The following is a 21,309-nucleotide window of genomic DNA, read 5'->3' on the forward strand; positions in this document are numbered from 1 at the left end:
TGTAGCCCCCTCCCTCATATTTTGTTCGTCTCTTTTTACCGATCAAAATATGGAAGCCCGTAGGTAACCAAATGAACATTCAGTAAAACCGTATTTCATATTTAATATACAAATGTTTATAATATTATTAATCATTAAACTGTGTAAATCTTAAAACATAACAAAATTATAACAAAGATTAATTATTAATTGCAGTTTGAAGAAGATAAACAACTGTTTAAAAAAAAAATCATTAAGTCGTTTCTGCTTTTCCATAGTTCGTATAGTTAATACAAGTCTGACGTCACGGGGCGCTCCGTTTTTCACATTGTTTTGGAGATACCTAATGATTATGTGCGTATAATTGTTGGATTTAGGGTAGCTCATAGCGACCATTTCCGGTCATCGTTTTGTGGCGTGTTTGTTTAGTCATGTAAAAAAAAAAATAAAATAAAAAATAAATGAATAAAAATAAATAAATAAAAAATAACGATAGTACGTATTTTGTGATTTAAATCGCACGTTTCGCTATGTCAATGTAATTCTATGTGTTTGTTTTATTTTTGGACAAACAAACTTTGCAGGGAGTGTATTTGAAAGTGATGCCGCTATTTATTTATTTATTTATTTATTTATTAATTTATTAATTATCTGATTGTTTATCTTCGGTGGAGGTTTTTTTAACCTGCCTATTAAACAAAACTGTTAGTCATTAATTTGCTATTCTGATCCAGTGGGAAATTATTTTCTTTTTCTTTTTTTTTTTTTTTTTTTTGTTTAACTATAGATAACAAAACGAAAAAGTTGTCAAAAATAAATGTTACTAAGAGCAAGATAAGTTAGGGGAACCTGGGGCAAAACGAGATACTTAAGGGGAAAAGAACTGTCGAGTCAAAGTTAGCATTGACATATAAACCATATTCTGTGTACTGAACATTCAAAGTATTGGAAAACAATGCCACAAAAAAAAAAAAAAAAAAAGATGAGAAATTATTTTCAAAAGAAATACAGATTATTTATTTATCTAACTGTATTGTCCCGTTTTGCCCCAAGCATGGGACAAAACGAGACGGATCTTGGTCTGAATAAGTCAGTCTTCACAGAGCTCACAAATGAAGATTGGGGTCTTGTTGCATTCGTTTAGACCTGCACAGCCGTAGTGATCCCATTTCCTACAGTCCCCTTGACAGGCTACCCAGCTTTCTGAACTCTCAGAGTACAGTTCGTCACAAATCAAAATAGATAAATTTTGAATACTTACTCCTTTTTGATGTACGGGGCTGAATAAAACAATGGTAGACGTTGGCGGCAAGGCGTTACCACGTGATCTCTTGATCAGACTCCTCACGAAAGAGCTCTCTCTCTCTCTCTCTCTCTCTCTCTCTCTCTCTCTCTCTCTCTCTCTCTCTCTCTCTCTCTGTTTCAGTTATCTGTGGTGTCTCGTTTTACCCCGCTATCTCATTTTGCCCCGGGTTCCCCTATTCTTCTACCTATCTGAATATTTTTTTTTTGCGCTTTAACTTATTTTAAAGCGTTTTTTTTTAAGTTTCAAACACATGTAATGTCAAATTGCTAAGTTACAACAATAACAAAATAGCTGACATTAAACGGTCATCTGAGAAGACTAGTTAATCGCTCAAAACTCGAAAAAGAAAAAAAAAAATACCGAAAGAAATCTACCCAAAAAATGTCACAATGACATTTATTGGGTGGATTTCTATCAGTATTTTGATTCATTTTCGAGTTTTGAGCGATTTTACTTTTGTTTTGACTTAGCAACTTCACACTACTTGTGTTTCAAACTGAACAAAACGCTTTAAAATAAGTTAACACGCACACACACACACACGCACACACACACACGCGCGCACACACACACACACACACACACACACACACACACACACACACACACACACACACACACACACACACACACACACACACACACTTATCCAGGTAGATAGATGAGTAAATTATCTTGCCTTTGGTAACATTTATTTGTTATACATTTTTTTAAAACCATTCATTCCTATATCTAAACACCGCTATTTGCTCTTATATACATATAACCAAATCTTATTTTTTCACAACATTTGATAGAACCTCCTGATATTAACTCCCTGTGACGACGAAGACCTGATATTTTCATTGCAAACTTTGCTTCCGTATAAGCTGTATCGCCTGAAGAAGTCTCTAGTTACTGGTAACTAGCCGACCGAAACATGATCATAATTGTGTAGCAACATATTACTGCTTATGCAAAGACAAATAACGATTATACTCTGCTCTACTTCGGCATTGAGCACTCTTGTATTAACCTTATTAAACTTCATTAATTACTTAACCTCTGGCAAACAATAAACTCAGATTATATATATATATATATATATATATATATATATATATATATATATATATATATATATATTTATTTATTTAATTGTACAGAAGTTCAGAAAAACATTGGTACCGTCGGTTTCAAGCCCAACATAAAGGGGACCAGTTAATGACGGTACCAATGTTTTTCTGAACTTCTGTACAATTAAATAAATAAATATTAGGCTCTTATATCGAAAAAGTTTTTCTTTGTAATCGAGCATTCGTTGGAATTCTTTCCCCCCAAAACAATAAACAAATATATATATATATATATATATATATATATATATATATATATATATATATATATATATATATATATATATATATATATATATATATATAATTTTTATAAATGTTTATTTTTGAAATATTGTTAATTTCAATGTATACCGTTTTCGTTTAACGGGTTTAGATTGTTATGATAAAAACCCAATCACCGTTGATTTCGAGTTAAGCTCAATGGATCTATTTAATAGGTGCAGAGCATATAGAGTGCAAAACTTTGTTGAAATTCAAAGACTTGCATTTTTTCTTTTTTATGTCAAGGGAAATTTATTTTAGCATGACACCCAAGATGGCTCACATGTAGCACGTGGGGATGGGATTTCTTTTTCTCCAAAACACCAGGTTTATCATGTACAAAATCAACCTTTTGTTGGTAACATCAAATGGAAATAACATCTGACGAGTTGGTGAGGACAGGAAATTTTTATGGACACATGAAATCATAAAATTGCCATCCCATTAACGAAACGGCTGTAATGAAGGAATCCAGGATGAAATAAACAAAAGATACAAAAAAGAAAAAAATGTAAGTCTTTGAATTTCAACAAAGTTTTTCACTATATATATATATATATATATATATATATATATATATATATATATATATATATATATATATATATATATATATATATACTAGCAAAAGTACCCATCGTTGACTGGGTTCAAAAACAGCCTACAGAAAATGGACTCAGATTTATGAAAGTATGATAGGTTATGAAAAGGAAGGGTTGTAAATTTGGGTTGAATTTGGGGGTATCAAAACCAAAGCAAAATATGATGAAAGTAAAAATAAAATAGATGAACCCCCATAATTTATTATAACATACCTGTTCAGACTGAAACACTTATCACAATATTCTATGGATCTATATTAAAAAAAACCTTGTTAAACTTTGTGACATATTGCCATTCTATGGAGGTCAGGCGCGAACGAACACCCCCATAATTTTATTATACCATATTTCTTCAAACTGAAACATAATTATCAAAGTATACTTACGCAGATAGATATGAAAAGTCTTTATTAAAGTTTGTGCCTATTTCCGTTCTATGGAGGCCAGGCGCGAACGCAGACCCCACAATTTTATTATACCATCCCTATTTAAGTTAAAACATACTTATCAAAGTATTATTATGTACATCTATATCAAAAACACTTGTAAACGTTTTTTTTTTAATTTTTTAATTTTTTATTTCCATACTTTGTGGACCAGGCGCGTACGCAGACCCCACAATTTTAATGAATCATCGTTATGCCAGATCAAACATACCCATTCCTGTGTCTCGATACATCTTCTATCATTATATGTGATCAGTTTTCTATAATAGTCAATCATATAGGAGCCTATTCGTGACCAGACACACACACAGACGTTCAGCTTTATATATTGTCTCTAAATAATGGCTTCACTTAGTTTAATGTGCAAAAGTCAAGTATCATGGTTCAATTGTGCTCCATAAAGGAACATTCATTTTGAACACTCCCTTGTCTTGTAAAAGAATTTACAGTTGGTTTTATAGACTGAACCTTTCTGCTTGTGCGGTGATAAAACTTCTCAAAATCACCTGTGATGTTAGGTTGTATAAAAGCGTTTACTTTGGTCAAAATCAGACTTCCCTCTTTGATCGATTTTTTTTCGATCATCGATACTTATCAGAGATATTCCGATATAAAACCCTATCTAAGAACATTGCAAGGCACATAAAGTACATTTGTGTGAACTTTAAGTAAAAATCGGCCTAGCCATTTCCGAGTTCATAGGGAACACTCTCTCTGTCACACACACACACACACACACACACACACACACACACACACACACACACACACACACACACACACATAGACAAAGTTCCAAATTCTAACCTCATAATATTATTGGTATGAATAAATTAAAACTGAAACGTATTCCCTTTTTATAAATGGTAAGCAGGAACACAGACCTCCCAATATTATTGGTATGAATAAATTAAAACTGAAACGTATTCCCTTTTTATAAATGGTAAGCAGGAACACAGACCTCCCAATATTATTGGTATGAATAAATTAAAACTGAAACGTATTCCCTTTTTATAAATGGTAAGCAGGAACACAGACCTCCCAATATTATTGGTATGAATAAATTAAAACTGAAACGTATTCCCTTTTTATAAATGGTAAGCAGGAACACAGACCTCCCAATATTATTGGTATGAATAAATTAAAACTGAAACGTATTCCCTTTTTATAAATGGTAAGCAGGAACACATACCTCCCAATATTATTGGTATGAATAAATTAAAACTGAAACGTATTCCCTTTTTATAAATGGTAAGCAGGAACACAGACCTCCCAATATTATTGGTATGAATAAATTAAAACTGAAACGTATTCCCTTTTTATAAATGGTAAGCAGGAACACAGACCTCCCAATATTATTGGTATGAATAAATTAAAACTGAAACGTATTCCCTTTTTATAAATGGTAAGCAGGAACACAGACCTCCCAATATTATTGGTATGAATAAATTAAAACTGAAACGTATTCCCTTTTTATAAATGGTAAGCAGGAACACAGACCTCCCAATATTATTGGTATGAATAAATTAAAACTGAAACGTATTCCCTTTTTATAAATGGTAAGCAGGAACACAGACCTCCCAATATTATTGGTATGAATAAATTAAAACTGAAACGTATTCCCTTTTTATAAATGGTAAGCAGGAACACAGACCTCCCAATATTATTGGTATGAATAAATTAAAACTGAAACGTATTCCCTTTTTATAAATGGTAAGCAGGAACACAGACCTCCCAATATTATTGGTATGAATATATTGTATTGTTAGTTCCAGGGCAATGCTAGAAGGTATGCTGGTCGATTATCTATACATTAATACGATAGCGGTATGTTATTTTCTGTGTCACGCTTACACCCGTGTTGTTTAATTGTTATGTACTTCCATTTCTTGTAATAAATAATTTTGTCAAGAATTCTTCATACGTTTGGGTTTCAGTTTCGATTATACCTGAAGGAACGAAAGTTATATATATATATATATATATATATATATATATATATATATATATATGTATGTATGTGTGTGTGTGTGTGTGTGTGTGTGTGTGTGTGTGTGTGTGTGTGAATATGAGTTTGGGATTCAGTTTCGATTCAAGCTGATGCACCCAAGTCATATGGATATATTTTTTTTTATTTTTGAAATCACAACTTTATAATATATAAAAATCGATAGAATATTAACTCTATAATAATATATACGAAATCTGCAAGAATTAAAATATCATATTTAAGCGTATTTTACGACCAGGCTCTACTGGGCGCTCTTGCTAGCTTGGATAAATAATTTTACAGTTTTAACAAAAAAGCTACAATAATATCAGAGTGTCTCTATTTACACTGAACATCCACAGAATGTCAACATCAATATATTACATATGAAAGAGTCCCCTGAAACGCTTTTATAAATATTATACAAGCATCGATTCGACGAACAGTTGAAAGCTAGAGACGATCACGAAATAGAGGACACTAAACAAACAGACGCGTCACATACACAAATATATACGCTAACACAGGAACGTTTATATATACAAGTAAATATTATATACACCCTGTTACAGAGACCCCAGTGTAAACATGCGTCGATTTGGTTAGCAATCCCCGCTATATATAAAAGATATATTAAAGGTAAAAATGATTTATTTAAAAACGATACTATTTTATTTCATTCATGTCTAATCACAAAACATATTATTTTCTATGGCTCTCTGGCATTTTTGATCAAAGTGTAGTATCTGTTTTCTACAATATCTGCGCCAATTGACACTGGAACTTTTTATCTAACTATCCCCTTTGACAAAAAATTAAAATACGGACATTTGTTTTTACAAGGGAATCACCACTTATCAAATCACAAAAGCTACTCGAGGATAAGCATTGTCGAGTGAACGCCGTGATAATTGGTAAGAGTGAAAAGGGTAGACATTCATTATTAACAAGGACAGCTCAACAAGAACTTGTTTACGTGTGACTTACAAACAAACAAACAAACAAACAAACAGAGAAATAGCTGCTAAGATTATAAGTAGGTTCATCAAATTTCCAATTCATACAAATGAATACGACTTACATTTTACTCAGAAGATGCATAATAAGCATATACAGAATTCCTTTCGTCCATTTGTAATGAGATGCTGTCGACGGTGTTGTTATTGACGACGGTGATGTTTCCATCGATGTCATCATTCCCGCAGGCTCATCTGAAAATGACAAAAGTAGTAAAAATGCCGAACAGATGATGATGATGATGATGACGACGACAAAGAACAACAACAATAAAGACTGATTGCGTCTGATAAGCACCTGATTGTGTCTGATAGTGTCTGAAAGTATCTAATAGTGTCTGAAAATGTCTGGCTGTGCCTGATAGTGTGTGATAGTGTCTGATAATGTCTGATAGCATTTGATTGCGTCTGATAGTATCTGATAGTGATAGTATCTGATAGTGTCTGATAGTATCTGGTAGTGATAGTATCTGATAGTGTCTGATAATATCTGATAGTGTCTGATAGTGTCTGATAGTGTCTGATAATATCTGATAGTGTCTGATAATGTCTGATAGTGTCTGATAATATCTGATAGTGTCTGATAGTGTCTGATAGTATCTAATAGAGTCTGATAATATCTGATAGTGTCTTATAGTATCTGATAGTGTCTGATAATATCTGATAGTGTCTGATAGTATCTGATAGTGTCTGATAATATCTGATAGTGTCTGATAGTGTCTGATAGTATCTAATAGAGTCTGATAATATCTGATAGTGTCTTATAGTATCTGATAGTGTCTGATAATATCTGATAGTGTCTGATAGTGTCTGAGAATATCTGACAGTGTCTGATAGTGTCTGATAATATCTGATAGTGTCTGATAATATCTGATAGTGTCTGATAGTGTCTGATAGTATCTAATAGTCTGATAATATCTGATAGTGTCTTATAGTATCTGATAGTGTCTGATAGTATCTGATAATGTCTGATAATATCTGATAGTGTCTTATAATATCTGATAGTGTCTGATAATATCTGATAGTGACTGATAGTGTCTTATAGTATCTGATAGTGTCTGATAATATCTGATAGTATCTGATAGTGTCTGATAGTGTCTGATAATATCTGATAGTGTCTGATAGTATCTGATAGTGTCTGATAATATCTGATAGTGTCTGATAGTATCTGATAGTGTCTGATAATATCTGATAGTGTCTGATAGTGTCTGATAGTATCTGATAGTGTCTGATAGTGTCTGATAATATCTGATAGTGTCTGATAGTGTCTTATAGTATCTGATAGTGTCTGATAATATCTGATAGTGTCTGATAGTATCTGATAGTGTCTGATAATATCTGATAGTGTCTGATAATATCTGATAGTGTCTGATAGTGTCTGAAAATATTTTATAGTGTCTGATAGTGTCTGATAGTATCTGATAGTGTCTGATAGTATCTGATTGTATCTGATAATGTCTGATAGTATCTTGTAGTGCCTGATAGTATCTGGTAGTGTCTGATAGTATCTGGTAGTGATAGTATCTGATAGTGTCTGATAATGTCTGATAGTGTCTGATAATTTCTGATAGTATCTGGTAGTGTCTGATAGTATCTGATAGTGTCTGATAATATCTGATAATGTCTGATAATGTCTGATAGTGTCTGATAATATCTGATAGTGTCTGATAGTGTCTGAGAATATCTGACAGTGTCTGATAGTGTCTGATAATATCTGATAGTGTCTGATAATATCTGATAGTGTCTGATGATATCTGTTAGTGTCTGATAGTGTCTGATAGTATCTGATAGTGTCTTATAATATCTGATAGTGACTGATAATGACTGATAGTATCTGGTAGTGTCTGATAGTATCTGATAGTGTCTGATAATATCTGATAATGTCTGATAATGTCTGATAGTGTCTGATAATATCTGATAGTGTCTGATAGTGTCTGAGAATATCTGACAGTGTCTGATAGTGTCTGATAATATCTGATAGTGTCTGATAATATCTGATAGTGTCTGATAATATCTGATAGTGTCTGATAGTGTCTGATAGTATCTGATAGTGTCTGATAATATCTGATAGTGTCTGATGATATCTGTTAGTGTCTGATAGTGTCTGATAGTATCTGATAGTGTCTTATAATATCTGATAGTGACTGATAATGACTGATAGTATCTGGTAGTGATAGTATCTGATAGTGTCTGATAATATCTAATAGTGTCTGAAAATGTCTGATAGTATCTGGTAGTGTCTGATAATATCTGATAGTGTCTGATAATGTCTGATTGTATCTGATAGTGTCTGATAATGTCTGATTGTATCTGATAGTGTGTGATAGTATCTTGTAGTGTCTGATAGTATCTGGTAGTGTCTGATAGTATCTGATAGTGTCTGATAATATCTGATAGCGTCTGATAAGTTCTGATAGTATCTGGTAGTGTCTGATAGTATCTGATAGTATCTGATAATGTCTGATAATGTCTGATAGTATCTGATAATGTCTGATAATGTCTGATAACGTCTGATAGTATCTGATAGTGCCTGATAGTAGACTTTCAGATATTGAGAATGACTTCAAGTGCAAAAAAACATTTAGAGGATAGAAAGAACTAAGTTTGTTTGGAGTTCAGGCGATTAAACACTGGTTTTATGGTCTTTTTCAGGTTTGTCTTGTCTTGAAGTGATTTTACGTTTCTTTCCCTTTTTATTGTTAGGTGGAGAAGAAAGTTTTTGCTGAATTTTTAATTCTGATTTTAACAGATATATTTTCAAATAAATTTTCGTTATAATATCTTTACTTTATATATCATTTTAAAGAGTGTTTTTCCTTCTATCTAATCCTTTAAATTATAATCATTTTAAACCAATTATGTTTTATTTTCAGAACGTTGAATACAAGATGGAAAAAAAGAAAATTTACACAATTTTCTTTTTTCAATTCAAGCTAAGCTGAAAAACTGCGGAAGCAGCTCGCGATATTAATGAAGTGTTTTCCTCAGGAAACACTACTAAACGTACAGCACAATGGTGCTTTAAGAAATTTTGTGGTGGCGACGAGAGTCTTAAAGATGATGAGCATAGTGGTTCGCCATCGGATGTTGACAACGATCAATTAAGAGCCTTAGTTGAAGCCAATCCATGCACAGCTGTTCAGGAATTTGTTCCTGAATTAGACATAACGTATACAACCATTTCTAACCATTTGAGAGAGATTGGAAAGACAAAAGCTTGATAAATGGGTGCCTCACGAATTGAATGACAACTAAAAGAAACGTCATTATGAAGTGTCATTTTCCCTTCTTTTACAAAACAAGAACGACTCGTTTCTTGATCGGGTTGTGACTTGTGATGAAAAGTGGGTTTTTTACAACAATTGGGTAACCATTCAGGAATACCAGGTGCTGTATGCATACCACCTGGCTTCCAGCTGTCCCAACCCTGTCCTGCACCAAATTCGAATCCAGTTCGTTCCACAGAAACAGTTTCACTTAAAGACGTTGGCAACCTTCATGTGGTCCCTCCCATAAGTATCTGATAGCCTTCTAAAACAGAGGTTCTCAATCAGGGGTAAATGTACCCCTAGGAGGTAAAAATTTATATAGTCAGAGGTAAATGATGTAAGTAGCTGATAATTAAAAAAATAATCATTTCTTTTCAGATTATACAATGACGTGCTGAGAGTTTTTTTCAGGGCAGGCGCTCAAGTAAAACAAAACAGTCAAAAAAATATAGTAATGAACGTGTCTCGGTGGGGAACTGCATTCCTCTGAAAAGGGCACTTTTAAAATAGGAGTAAAAGGGGCATGTGCTTGGGCACCCCAGCACTCCTTCTCTACCTGTCCCTGAGATTGTGTCATGTCTAAGAAGCACAAAACAAAGTGACTTCATAATTTTCTATTTAGAAAAAGATTTGATTGTCTTTATTTTTTTTTTATTACGAATGTATAATACTAGTTTTCTAAGTTTATTAACCCTTATCCTCGAGTGACCTCTGGGCCTTGATAAGTAGTGACTTTTGTAAAAAAAAAAAGAAAAAAAAAAGGGGCATGTGCTTGGGCATCCCCAGCACTCCCTCCCCTTTGCATGTCCCTGAGATTGTGTTATGTGTAAGAAATGTAATACGGATTAACTTAATAATTTTCTATTCAGAAACACGTTTGATTTCCTTTATTTTTTGTGATACGAATGTATACTATTTTGATACGAACAATAGAAAGGTCCCTTTTGACCTTCTTGTTTTTCTGTCACTTTATGATGGCTACGAATGTTTTCTATGGAAGTAGGGGGTAAATGAAGAAATGCAAAAAGCCGAGGGGTCAATGATCGATGAAAGGTTGGGAATGTCGGTCTTAAAATAAGTATAGATTTGGCGTGACGTTATAGATTCCTTTTCATAGAAATCGCTCGAGACAAGGCTTGAAGCCACTTGATGTAAGAAGCTTACAAGAACAAAAGCTGATTATTGCAACGACAGGAGATGCTTATTGGCCTTAGTCTTGAAAAGACCAAAGCTTTAGGTAGAAGGAAAACAGTGTGCAGGAACAGAGTTCTACAAAGTGGAAAGGTTGAGAATAGCTTCTTAAGACTGTGTTGGCTTTGGAGCTGAGGGCAAAACCACACCCACTTATGACCCAAAGGCTGAAAAGTCCTAAACAATAAAAAGGTTCTTTTTTTTTGGCATTCTTGTTTTTCTGTAACTTTATGATGTCTATGAATGTTTTGTATCTGAGTAAGGAGTAAATGGAGAAATGTGTAAAGCCGAGGGGTCAATGATGGAGGAAAGCTTGAGACTACCTGTTCTATAAGAAATAATTCTTGATAGAAAGATATCAAAGAAACGAATGCCAAAAAAAAAAAAAAAAAAAAAATCACCATGAATGAATAGCAGCAACGGCTCACAATTGATTTTGAATCTGTGTCTGGTTTTATAAGCCCAGCACTGATTTTTGCAAGCATTTAACTTCCCTTCTGGCTTGCTCAATCAGAGGTCATCTCTCAGGCAAGCTGAGCATGTGATAAACGTTGATAAAAAGGGTTCACACAAAGATTACTTCATCTTTTCTGCCTTGTGTGATCAGAGGTAATTTCTCAGGTGAGCTGAGCACGTGACAGAGTTTGTAAAAATGCTTAAACGCACAGCAACTACCTCTTTTCCTGGGCCTCTCAAGTGATGTTCAGTTTTTATGGTTTTTGTTCAACAGCTGATCAATTAACTGTTGTAACTGAACGAACCTGTTGATTTATGGATAATTTTGAATCTGTGTTTGGTTTTATAAGCTCAGTACTAATTGGTGCAAGCATTTAACTTTCCTTCTGGTTTGCTCAATCAGAGGTCATCTCTCAAGCAAGCTGAACACGCGATAGAAGCTGATAAAAAGGGTTAACGCTAGGATTACTTCTCTTCTGGCTTCTGTAATCAGATACCATTTCTCAGGCGAGCTGGGCACTTGAAAGAGTTTGTAAAAATGCTTAAACGCACAGCAACTATCTCTTTTCTTTTTTGCATCACTTTATGTTCCTATGCCAGCGACAGTGACACTTTGCAGTTTACTAGTTTGAATATATTTGGTCTGTAAGCATCATGAATGATTCTCAACAAACAACAACAACAAGAATCAGAAGCAGCAACGGCTCACGATCATCGATTTTGAATCTGTGTTTGGTTTTATAAGCTCAGCACTGATTGGTGCAAGCATTTAACTTCCCTTCTGGCTAGACCACATCAGCAGCAGCAGAGAGGTGACAGTGGCTCAGTGCTTAATGACACGGACTAGCAAATTTGAATCCAGTTCGTTTCACAGAAGCACTTTCACTTAGGGATGTTTACAACCTTCCTATGGTTCCTCCTGTGAGCACCTTGTATCCTTCTAGAAAGAATTCTTAATAGAATGATATCTAGGAAACGAATGCCAACAAAAATTATCATCATGAATGATGCTCACCAAACAATAACAATCAGAGAAGCAGCAACGGCTCACAATTATTGATTTTGAATCTGTGTTTGGTTTTATAAGCTGAGCACTGATTGGTGCAAGCATTTAACTTCCTTTCTGGCTCGCTCAATCAGAGATCATCTCTCAGGCTTGTAATAGAAGTTGATAAAAAAGGTTAACACAAGGATTACTTCCCTTCTGGCTTGTGTGATCAGATACCATTTCTCAGGTGAGCTGATTAGATGACAGTTTTTAAAAAGGCTTAAACGCACAGCAACTACCTCTTTTCCTTTTTGCATCACTTTATGCTCCTATAGCAGCGACATCGACACTTTGCAGTTTACTAGTTTGAATATATTTGGCTTGTAACTGCAGTGCTGGTTGGTACAAGCATTCACTTTCTTTTCTGGTTTGCCCAATCAGAGACCTTCTCTCAGTCGAGCTGAACACTAACTTGCACACCTTTGTACGGTACACATACATTAACTCTTTTCTCTTCAGACATGACTTCCTAACGTCTTTGTCTTCATCCATAAAACGAATGCCAACAAAAATCATCATCATGAATGATGCTCAACAAACAATAACAATCAGAAGCAGCAATGGCTCACAATTATTGATTTTGAATCTGTGTTTGGTTTTATAAGCTCAGCACTGATTGGTGCAAGCATTTAACTTCCCTTCTGGCTCGCTCAATCAGAGATCATCTCTCAGGCTTATAATAGAAGTTGATAAAAAAAGGTTAACACAAGGATTACTTCCCTTCTGGCTTGTGTGATCAGATACCATTTCTCAGGCGAGCTGAGCATGTGATAGACGTTGATAAAAAGGGTGATCAGATACCGTTTCTCAGGCGAGCTGAATACGTGACAGAGTTTGTAAACGCACAGCAACTACCTCTTTTCCTGGGCCTCTCAAGTGATGTTCAGGTTGGCTTTTATGGTTTTTGTTCAACAGCTGAGAATGTGATGAAAGTTGATGAAAAGGGGTGACACAAGGATTGGTTCATCATTTCCGACCAAAAGACCAAAGCGAGTTGACTCCTTGTTCCTTTCTAATTCTACGGTTATAACGATGAATTCTTTCTCGCTTACCTTTCACAACTAATTGGATGCTGACATTTATCGATCGATCCAAACTGTTAACACACGTGAACATTCCGGTATCTGCAATCCGGACGGGGCTGATAACCAGTCTGCTTTTATTGCCGAAATGTGTCTCATGGATGCTGAATGTAAGCAATAAAAAATCCATCAATATAAAGAACAGTAATCGCAATAGTTGATTAGAATAAAGATATATAAAAAACAAACAAAAAAACGGTGCTCGTCTACGACTGGGCCTAAAAAAAAATTTTTTTTTCAAGAAAAATTTTTATTTTTAAAAAGCTTTATAATGTATGTGCCTGTCACCGCACGAAGATGTCATATTCCAAAAATTACGTAAATCGATCAAGTAGTTATTTTTTATATAAAAAAAAATGAAATATTATGACAAATTCTGTCGGAGAAAAACTTGACGCCATGTTTATTTTTCAATGATACGCTACTAGCAACATCTTTTGGCAATTACGAGAATGTAAGATCAACAAGGGCAGACAATCGACACTTCACCCATTCCAGCAAACGAGTAGTTTCCAAGATATGAAGAAATGTTACTTTCAAAAAAGTGGGAGATTACTTTTCTATAATAAATAATGAGCACCCACTTTATGGCCACCTGTTTAAGAAAAAAAAGGGGTTTACCATCTTTTTTACGTGTCTCTCCCCCCCCCCCGAAAAATGCAAACATGGGGGGGGGTCAACGTGTGGATGCTCGTTTCACGTAAAATTGTGTTGATTGTACGTTGCCCCCCCCCACTCCACACCCAAACAGGTGGCCATAGAGTTGATTGTGGCCAAGCACCCAAAAAACAAATCACTTAGTTCATACACAAAACACTTGTCTATTTGAAACCACTACCAACAATTTCCCCCACTCTTTATCTGTGCCTAAACCTAAACATAGATTCCATGAACAAAGCTTCTTTCATAAAACTGCACGCCTGTGGAACTCTGTTCCGTTTTCCTGCTTTCCAACTGACTATAATATGGTTGTTTTCAAGTCCAACGTGAACAAATTCTTGATGAGCCATCCCCTTAAGTAATCCAATTTATCAAATTTTCACAACTAACGATGACTGACATGTTCCCCTTGACCATTGTACATCCATTAACACTTATCCTCGAGTGGTCTACGGGCCTTGATAAATGGTGACTCCTTTGTAAATAAAAACCCTCTTTAGTTGTTATGCTAGCCCAATACCCCGAGACACTTATTCCATACTCTATGTATGTATGTATGTATGCATGTATGTATGTATGCATGTATGCATGCATGTATGCATGTATGTATGTATGTATGTATGTATGCATGTATGAATGTATGTATGTATGCATGTATGCATGTATGTATGCATGTATGTATGCATGTATGTATGCATGTATGTATGCATGTATGAATGTATGTATGTATATATATATATATATATATATATATATATATATATATGTATGTATATATGTATGTATGTATTCGCCAAAGGGCAAAAGAACTCTTTTTTCTGGGTCAACGGCCAACTAGAACCATGTATATTTGTGTGTGTGTATATATGTATTGGGGTGGAGAGGGCTCCCGTAAGCCGTGGTGAAGGTAACATTTCTAGGAGAAGCAAATCTCTGATTTATAAAAACCATAAAGCGGAAGACCAGTACCCGCATTAAACTGGTCTGCAGTTTTATTTGTTGCTGGCTATCTTGCTCTTGCTTGTTGCTGGATCTCAACATTTTGAACCGAGAGAGAGAGGCTTAGCTGTCGTACAAAGCTAAGACTCTGTAACATCATATTTGTATAGATACTCCCTCAGACATTTGGGCTCATGGATTTTAAATGTCTGAGGGAGTGGCACTCGTCTGACAAGACGTTGCAATCATCATGTATGTATGTATGTATGCATGTATGTATGTATATATGTATGTATGCAAGTATGTATGTATGTATGCATGTATGTATGTATGCATGTATGCATGTATGTATGCATGTATATATGTATGCATGTATGTATTCATGTATGCATGTATGTATTCATGTATGCATGTATGTATTCATGTATGCATGTATGTATGCATGTATGTATGCATGTATGTATGTATGCATGTATGTATGCATGTATATATGTATGCATGTATGTATGTATGCATGTATATATGTATGCATGTATGTATGTATGCATGTATGTATGCATGTATGTATGCATGTATGCATGTATGTATGTATGCATGTATGTATGTATGTATGTATGCATGTATGTATGCATGTATTTATGTATGTATGCATGTATGTATGTATTTATGTATGTATGCATGTATGTATGCATGTATTAATGTATGTATGCATGTATGTATGTATGCATGTATGTATGCATGTATTTATGTACGTATGCATGTATGCATGCATGTATGTATGCATGCATGTATGTATGCATGTATGTATTCATGTATGCATGTATGCATGTATGTATGCATGTATGCACGTATGCATGTATGTATGCATATATGTATGCATGTACGTATGTATGCATGTATGTATGCATGTATGTATGCATGTATGTATGTATATATGCATGTATATATCTATGTATTCGTGTATGTATGCATGTATGCATTTATGTATGTATGTATGCATGTATGTATGCATGTATGTATATATGCATGTATGTATATATGCATGTATGTATGTATGCATGTATGCATGTATGTATGCATGTGTGTATGCATATATGTATGTATGCATGCATGTATGCATGCATGTATGTATATATATATGTATGCATGTATGTATGCATGTATGTATGCATGTATGCATATATGCATGCATGTATGCATGCATGTATGTATGTATGCATGCATGTATGTATACATGTATGTATGCATGTATGTATGCATGTATGCATGTATGTATGCATGTATGTTTGTATGTATGTATGCATGTATGTATGTATGCATGTATGTATGTATGTATGCATGCATGTATGCATGTATGCATGTATGTATGTATTTATTCATGTATGTATTTATGTATGCATGTATGTATGTATGCATGTATGTATGTGTTAGAGAATGGATAGAGAGAGAGAGAGAATGTTAAGGAATAGAGAGAGGGAGAGAGAGAGAGAGGAAGAGGTGAATTATAGTTTGGACACGTTGGCCGAAGTAAAAGATCAGCTGATTTGATTGCGTGTGAATCATGTGATCAGGTTAGCTGAATCGTTGAGATTTGATTTGGACTCAGAAGACAATGGACGGCTTCCCGTTGTCTCCTCCTCGTCACTGCGGGGGACGAACGCTGACATGTGTAGAAGAAGAACCCACACAGGCCGATTTCACTTTCCAACTTCTGCAGGACATCTGGGAAAAGTGAAATAAACTATAGAACTAATTCCTTGTCTTGGAGTGATTGAATCTTCATCCAAAAACAGGTATCAAGTCTCCCTCCAGGACGAGAAATTCCAGATGGTCCAACATCGAAGAAGCAGAGCTAGGTTCTGAAAATACATGTCACTCATACATGATTCCTTTTATGATACAACATAAATATATAATATAACACGTCATCTCTTCTAATCCATTATTAGAGATGACGCAACAGACACTCAACACTTTATTATAGAGTAACAACGTTACACACTCAATTTGGAGCCGTAAGCTGCCAGACCAACCAGCAAGGGTGGGTTTAAAAAAAAAAAAAAAAGAACTTCGGTTACCACGGAAAAATTAAAAAAAAAGAAACACAACGTTTTAAAAGGGTCCAAGATAATTAAAAAAAAAAAAAAATAATACCACGAAAAAAAAAAACATTACACGATCACAGAAATGCGAACAAAAAAGAAAGAAAAAATTTGAACACACACGCACATAGAAAACTAAAGTTTACAAGAAAATATTAAAAAAAGTCCGATATGCCGTAATGAATGATAAAAGATATACGGTCAGTTAAAAAAACAACAACGTAGGGTCCTTTCATTGAACAGCGGTGAAACAAATATATATAGACACAACGGAAAAAAAGACACATTAAAATTATGTATAGTTATATTATTTGATAAATTAAGAGAAATAAGAAAAAAAAAACAGATAGCTAAATCGACATACTGATAAAAACAAAAAGAAGAAAAAAGAAGAAATAGAACACATAATCTTTAGTTACAGTTGCGAGAAAAACGTCAATCAAATATTTGTTATGAATTTATAAGTTAAACAATTATAAAGTTTAAATGTTGCAAAATTGTAAAAGCGTTGCGTACTTTTAGGAAAAGACAATGTGTATTTTTTTGTTTGTTTGTTAAGAAACAATGGATACTTTCTGCTAATGTGGAATTGTTTTTTTTCTCTAATTGTACGGGGATTTTTTTCCGTGAGAATTATTTTTCTAGTGTGGAAAAATGTTATTGTATGTAAACTGTTTTATGAAATGTTAAAATGTATGTTTTTTTTTAGATTAAGAAAAGAAAAAGAAAGAAAAAAACACAAGTTTTGTTTTAGGGTGATGGGATTCTGTGATTTCGAGTAGGATCAACATGGAAAAATCCATGGATGGAATCCCGATATGTTTCGCTGAGCTATATGCCTTGAAAGGCAGTCGCGGTTACCGACCTGGAAAAAAATTTTTTTTTTCAATATTGCAAAGCGAAATATATTTCTGTCCAACATAAGGGAGCAAATGGAGTTCCCCTGACGTGGCGTAAGTGGCAGAAAAGGCCATAATAGAAATCACTCGGATGAGTAAAAGGTGATAATTTTTTTTTCAGAAAACCCCAAGTGTTGGGTGACGTGGACAAATTTAGTTTCCATCGATTGTTGTTTTGTGTTGAATTTTGTTTTTGAAGGATTGTCTGAAAATGTTAAGTGAGTCGTTTTTTTGTTTGTTTTGGAAACGACTATGTATTTTAATTGTAAATGTCTATGTATTTTAATTGTAAATGTCTATGTATTTTTTGTAAACGACTGTGATTTTTTAATTTTTTTTTTCTTTTGAGATTCTGTGAGGTGGTCAAATGTTATGTATCTATTTACTATGCCTCCTCACGGGACAGAGTTAGACACCAGGGTCGTTTTTTAACGTGGAGAAAAGGTACAAAAATAAAAATTGTCTCAGTCGTGAAGGATTTCTCCTCCACCGAAAGAGAACAAGAAAATGAAGTGCAGCATCTGAAGAACAGATACTACACTTTGATCTTGACCAAAAGGCCAAGATTCCTGACCTCAAAATGTGCTGACGTGGACAATTTTGGGTTTCCACGAATCTATGTTTTTGTTATTTGTAACTTTTTATTGATAAGATGAGACTTTGTGAATGAGTGTAAGAATTATTTTTTAAATTTAAAAAAATTTTTTTTTTTTTTTTACACAGTGATCACCACTTATCAAGGCCCGGAAACCACTCAGGGATAAGGGTTATTGCAAGTACATTACGTTAGTGATGAAGTGTTTACTTAAGGGGGCGGTTCATTAGGAATTTGTTAACATTGGACTTGAAGACGTCCAAGTTGTAGTTCGGTGGGAAGTAGGCAGACGGAACAGAGTTCCACAGGCGTGCAGTTCTAAGAAAGAAGCTTTGTTCATGGAATCTGCGTTTTGATTTAGGCACAGATATAGAGTGGGGGAAATTTTTCACAGTGGATTCAGCTAGACGGGTGTTTTTCATGAAAGATTGGCGAGGGGGGACCAGAGATTGGAGTTCAGACGAGCACCTGCCATGGATATAACGATAAAACAAGGATAGGCTCGCAACGTGTCTTCTGTGGGAGAGAGGTTGCAGGGTAGAGAAAAGGGCATCCCCCACTAAGCTACGAAGTCTATTTTGTACTCTGTCAAGGCAGGTAGGCTGTTTTTAGCAGCTCCTGCCCAGATATGGCAACAGTTTTCCATCCTTGGACGTACTTGGCTTTTATATAGATAGAGAATTGCATCAGTAGTGAGATATCTTCTGGAGCGGTAGAAGGATCCCACCATCTTTCCAGCGACCTTGGCAACAGACTTGATGTACATGTTCCATTTCAGATCAGGAGTAAAGGTCAAACCCAGAAGCTTGTCAAAACACGGGGCCTCACCCAGACGAGAGCCATCCACCACAATTGATGCCAAATGGGGATCAGAGCGTTGATGATGTAAGGATAGGAGTTTGGTTTTGGATGCATTAAAGGTAACCAGCCACATCTTCCCCCACTGAACCACGCGCTCGAGATCAGAGGAGAGAGAATCAGAGAGAACTTTGTCATTTACAGCCTTTGATGTGTTGCCGTAGATGGTCGTGTCATCAGCATAGATGTCAACGAATGATTTAAGTATGTGTTTAGGGAGGTCATTGATGTAGATCAGGAAGAGAGTTGGGCCTAGGATTGACCCCTGAGGGACTCCAGCATTTATATTGCAGGCCTCCGATTTTTGTCCATCTACCACTACTCTTATGAGCCTATCGGAGAGAAATTATTTAATGATTGAGAAAACATTTCCAGTTATACCGTAGCTGGAAATCTTGTGAAGTAGACCCTTATGCCATACCTTGTCGAAGGCCTTTGATATGTCAAGAGCAATTGCCCTAGAAAGGAAGCCTTTGTCAAGAGATCCACTAATCCTGTGGGATATAACCGTCAGCACATCTGCGGTAGATCTTGCAGAACGGAAACCATATTGTGTGTCACTAAGAAGGTTATTCCTGCTGAGGTGGTTAACTATTTCTCTATTTAATATGGATTCCAGCAACTTACTCATAACACACAGGAGACTTATTGGTCTGTACTGAGAAGGAGATGACTTATCACCTGAATTCTTAAATACAGGGCAAACTGATGAGGTTTTCCAGAGAGTCGGAAAGCACTTCTCCTTAAGGCAGCGCTTAAATAGTTTCGTAAGTATGGGAGCAAGTTCTGGTTGAAGCTTTTTTAACACTTATTTATATATATATATTTACACTTATTTATCTATATATATATATATATATATATATATATATATATATATATATATATATATATATATATATATATATATATATTTTATTTATACTTGTCAAACTCGGGAATGTTTCTGTCGAATTTGGGAATTTGGACAGAATTTCAAGCGAAACCATTTATTTACTTCATGGGGTTAGCGTGCTCTTGTTTCGTCAGCTACGACTGGATAGAGGTCCTAAGTAATTCACAATTGTATTTTTTGGTCTCCCACACTGAGGATTCTCAAAAATTCCCGAGTTCGACAGAAACATTCCCGAGTTCAATTCAATACGAATAACCAATCCTCATCTAAAAAATTCAGAAACCTCACTTTTATACAATCTCTCAGTAATCAAAGATAAGGCTAACTATGAAAGTTTTTTTTCGATGAGAATTTGGCTGCCAAGAGGTCAAAGTTGAAAGAGTTGACTTTTGCAGACTCTACCCAACTCCTCCGCCAATTTTGGGTCTAAACACTTGAAATTGTAGGTGTAGATTATCTGGACATGAGTCAAAGTTTTAATATATATATATATATATATATATATATATATATATATATATATATATATATATATATATATATATATGTAAAGATATGCACAGATTTGCAGATGAGCTCCTCTGGCTTTTCATCGTT

At 34.7% G+C, this 21,309-nt stretch overlaps 1 protein-coding gene across 4 annotated transcripts in view; it reads right to left on the reverse strand.

Annotated features, from left to right (window-relative positions):
* Window positions 1-21,309, reverse strand: part of LOC145269513 (uncharacterized) — a 100,121-nt gene that overhangs the window by 24,267 nt on the left and 54,545 nt on the right. For all 4 annotated transcript variants that reach the window (XM_080125256.1, XM_080125255.1, XM_080125257.1 and 1 more), the window contains 2 exons: window positions 13,735-13,868; window positions 6,784-6,913 (listed from right to left, as the gene is read on the reverse strand). In XM_080125256.1, the coding sequence (XP_079981382.1) occupies window positions 6,784-6,913; window positions 13,735-13,868 (264 nt within the window). The remainder of the gene's footprint in view (window positions 1-6,783; window positions 6,914-13,734; window positions 13,869-21,309) is intronic.

Source organism: Euprymna scolopes, chromosome 45, assembly GCF_053919585.1.
Source record: "Euprymna scolopes isolate OS-2025 chromosome 45, ASM5391958v1, whole genome shotgun sequence".
NCBI classification, from domain to species: domain Eukaryota; kingdom Metazoa; phylum Mollusca; class Cephalopoda; order Sepiida; family Sepiolidae; genus Euprymna; species Euprymna scolopes.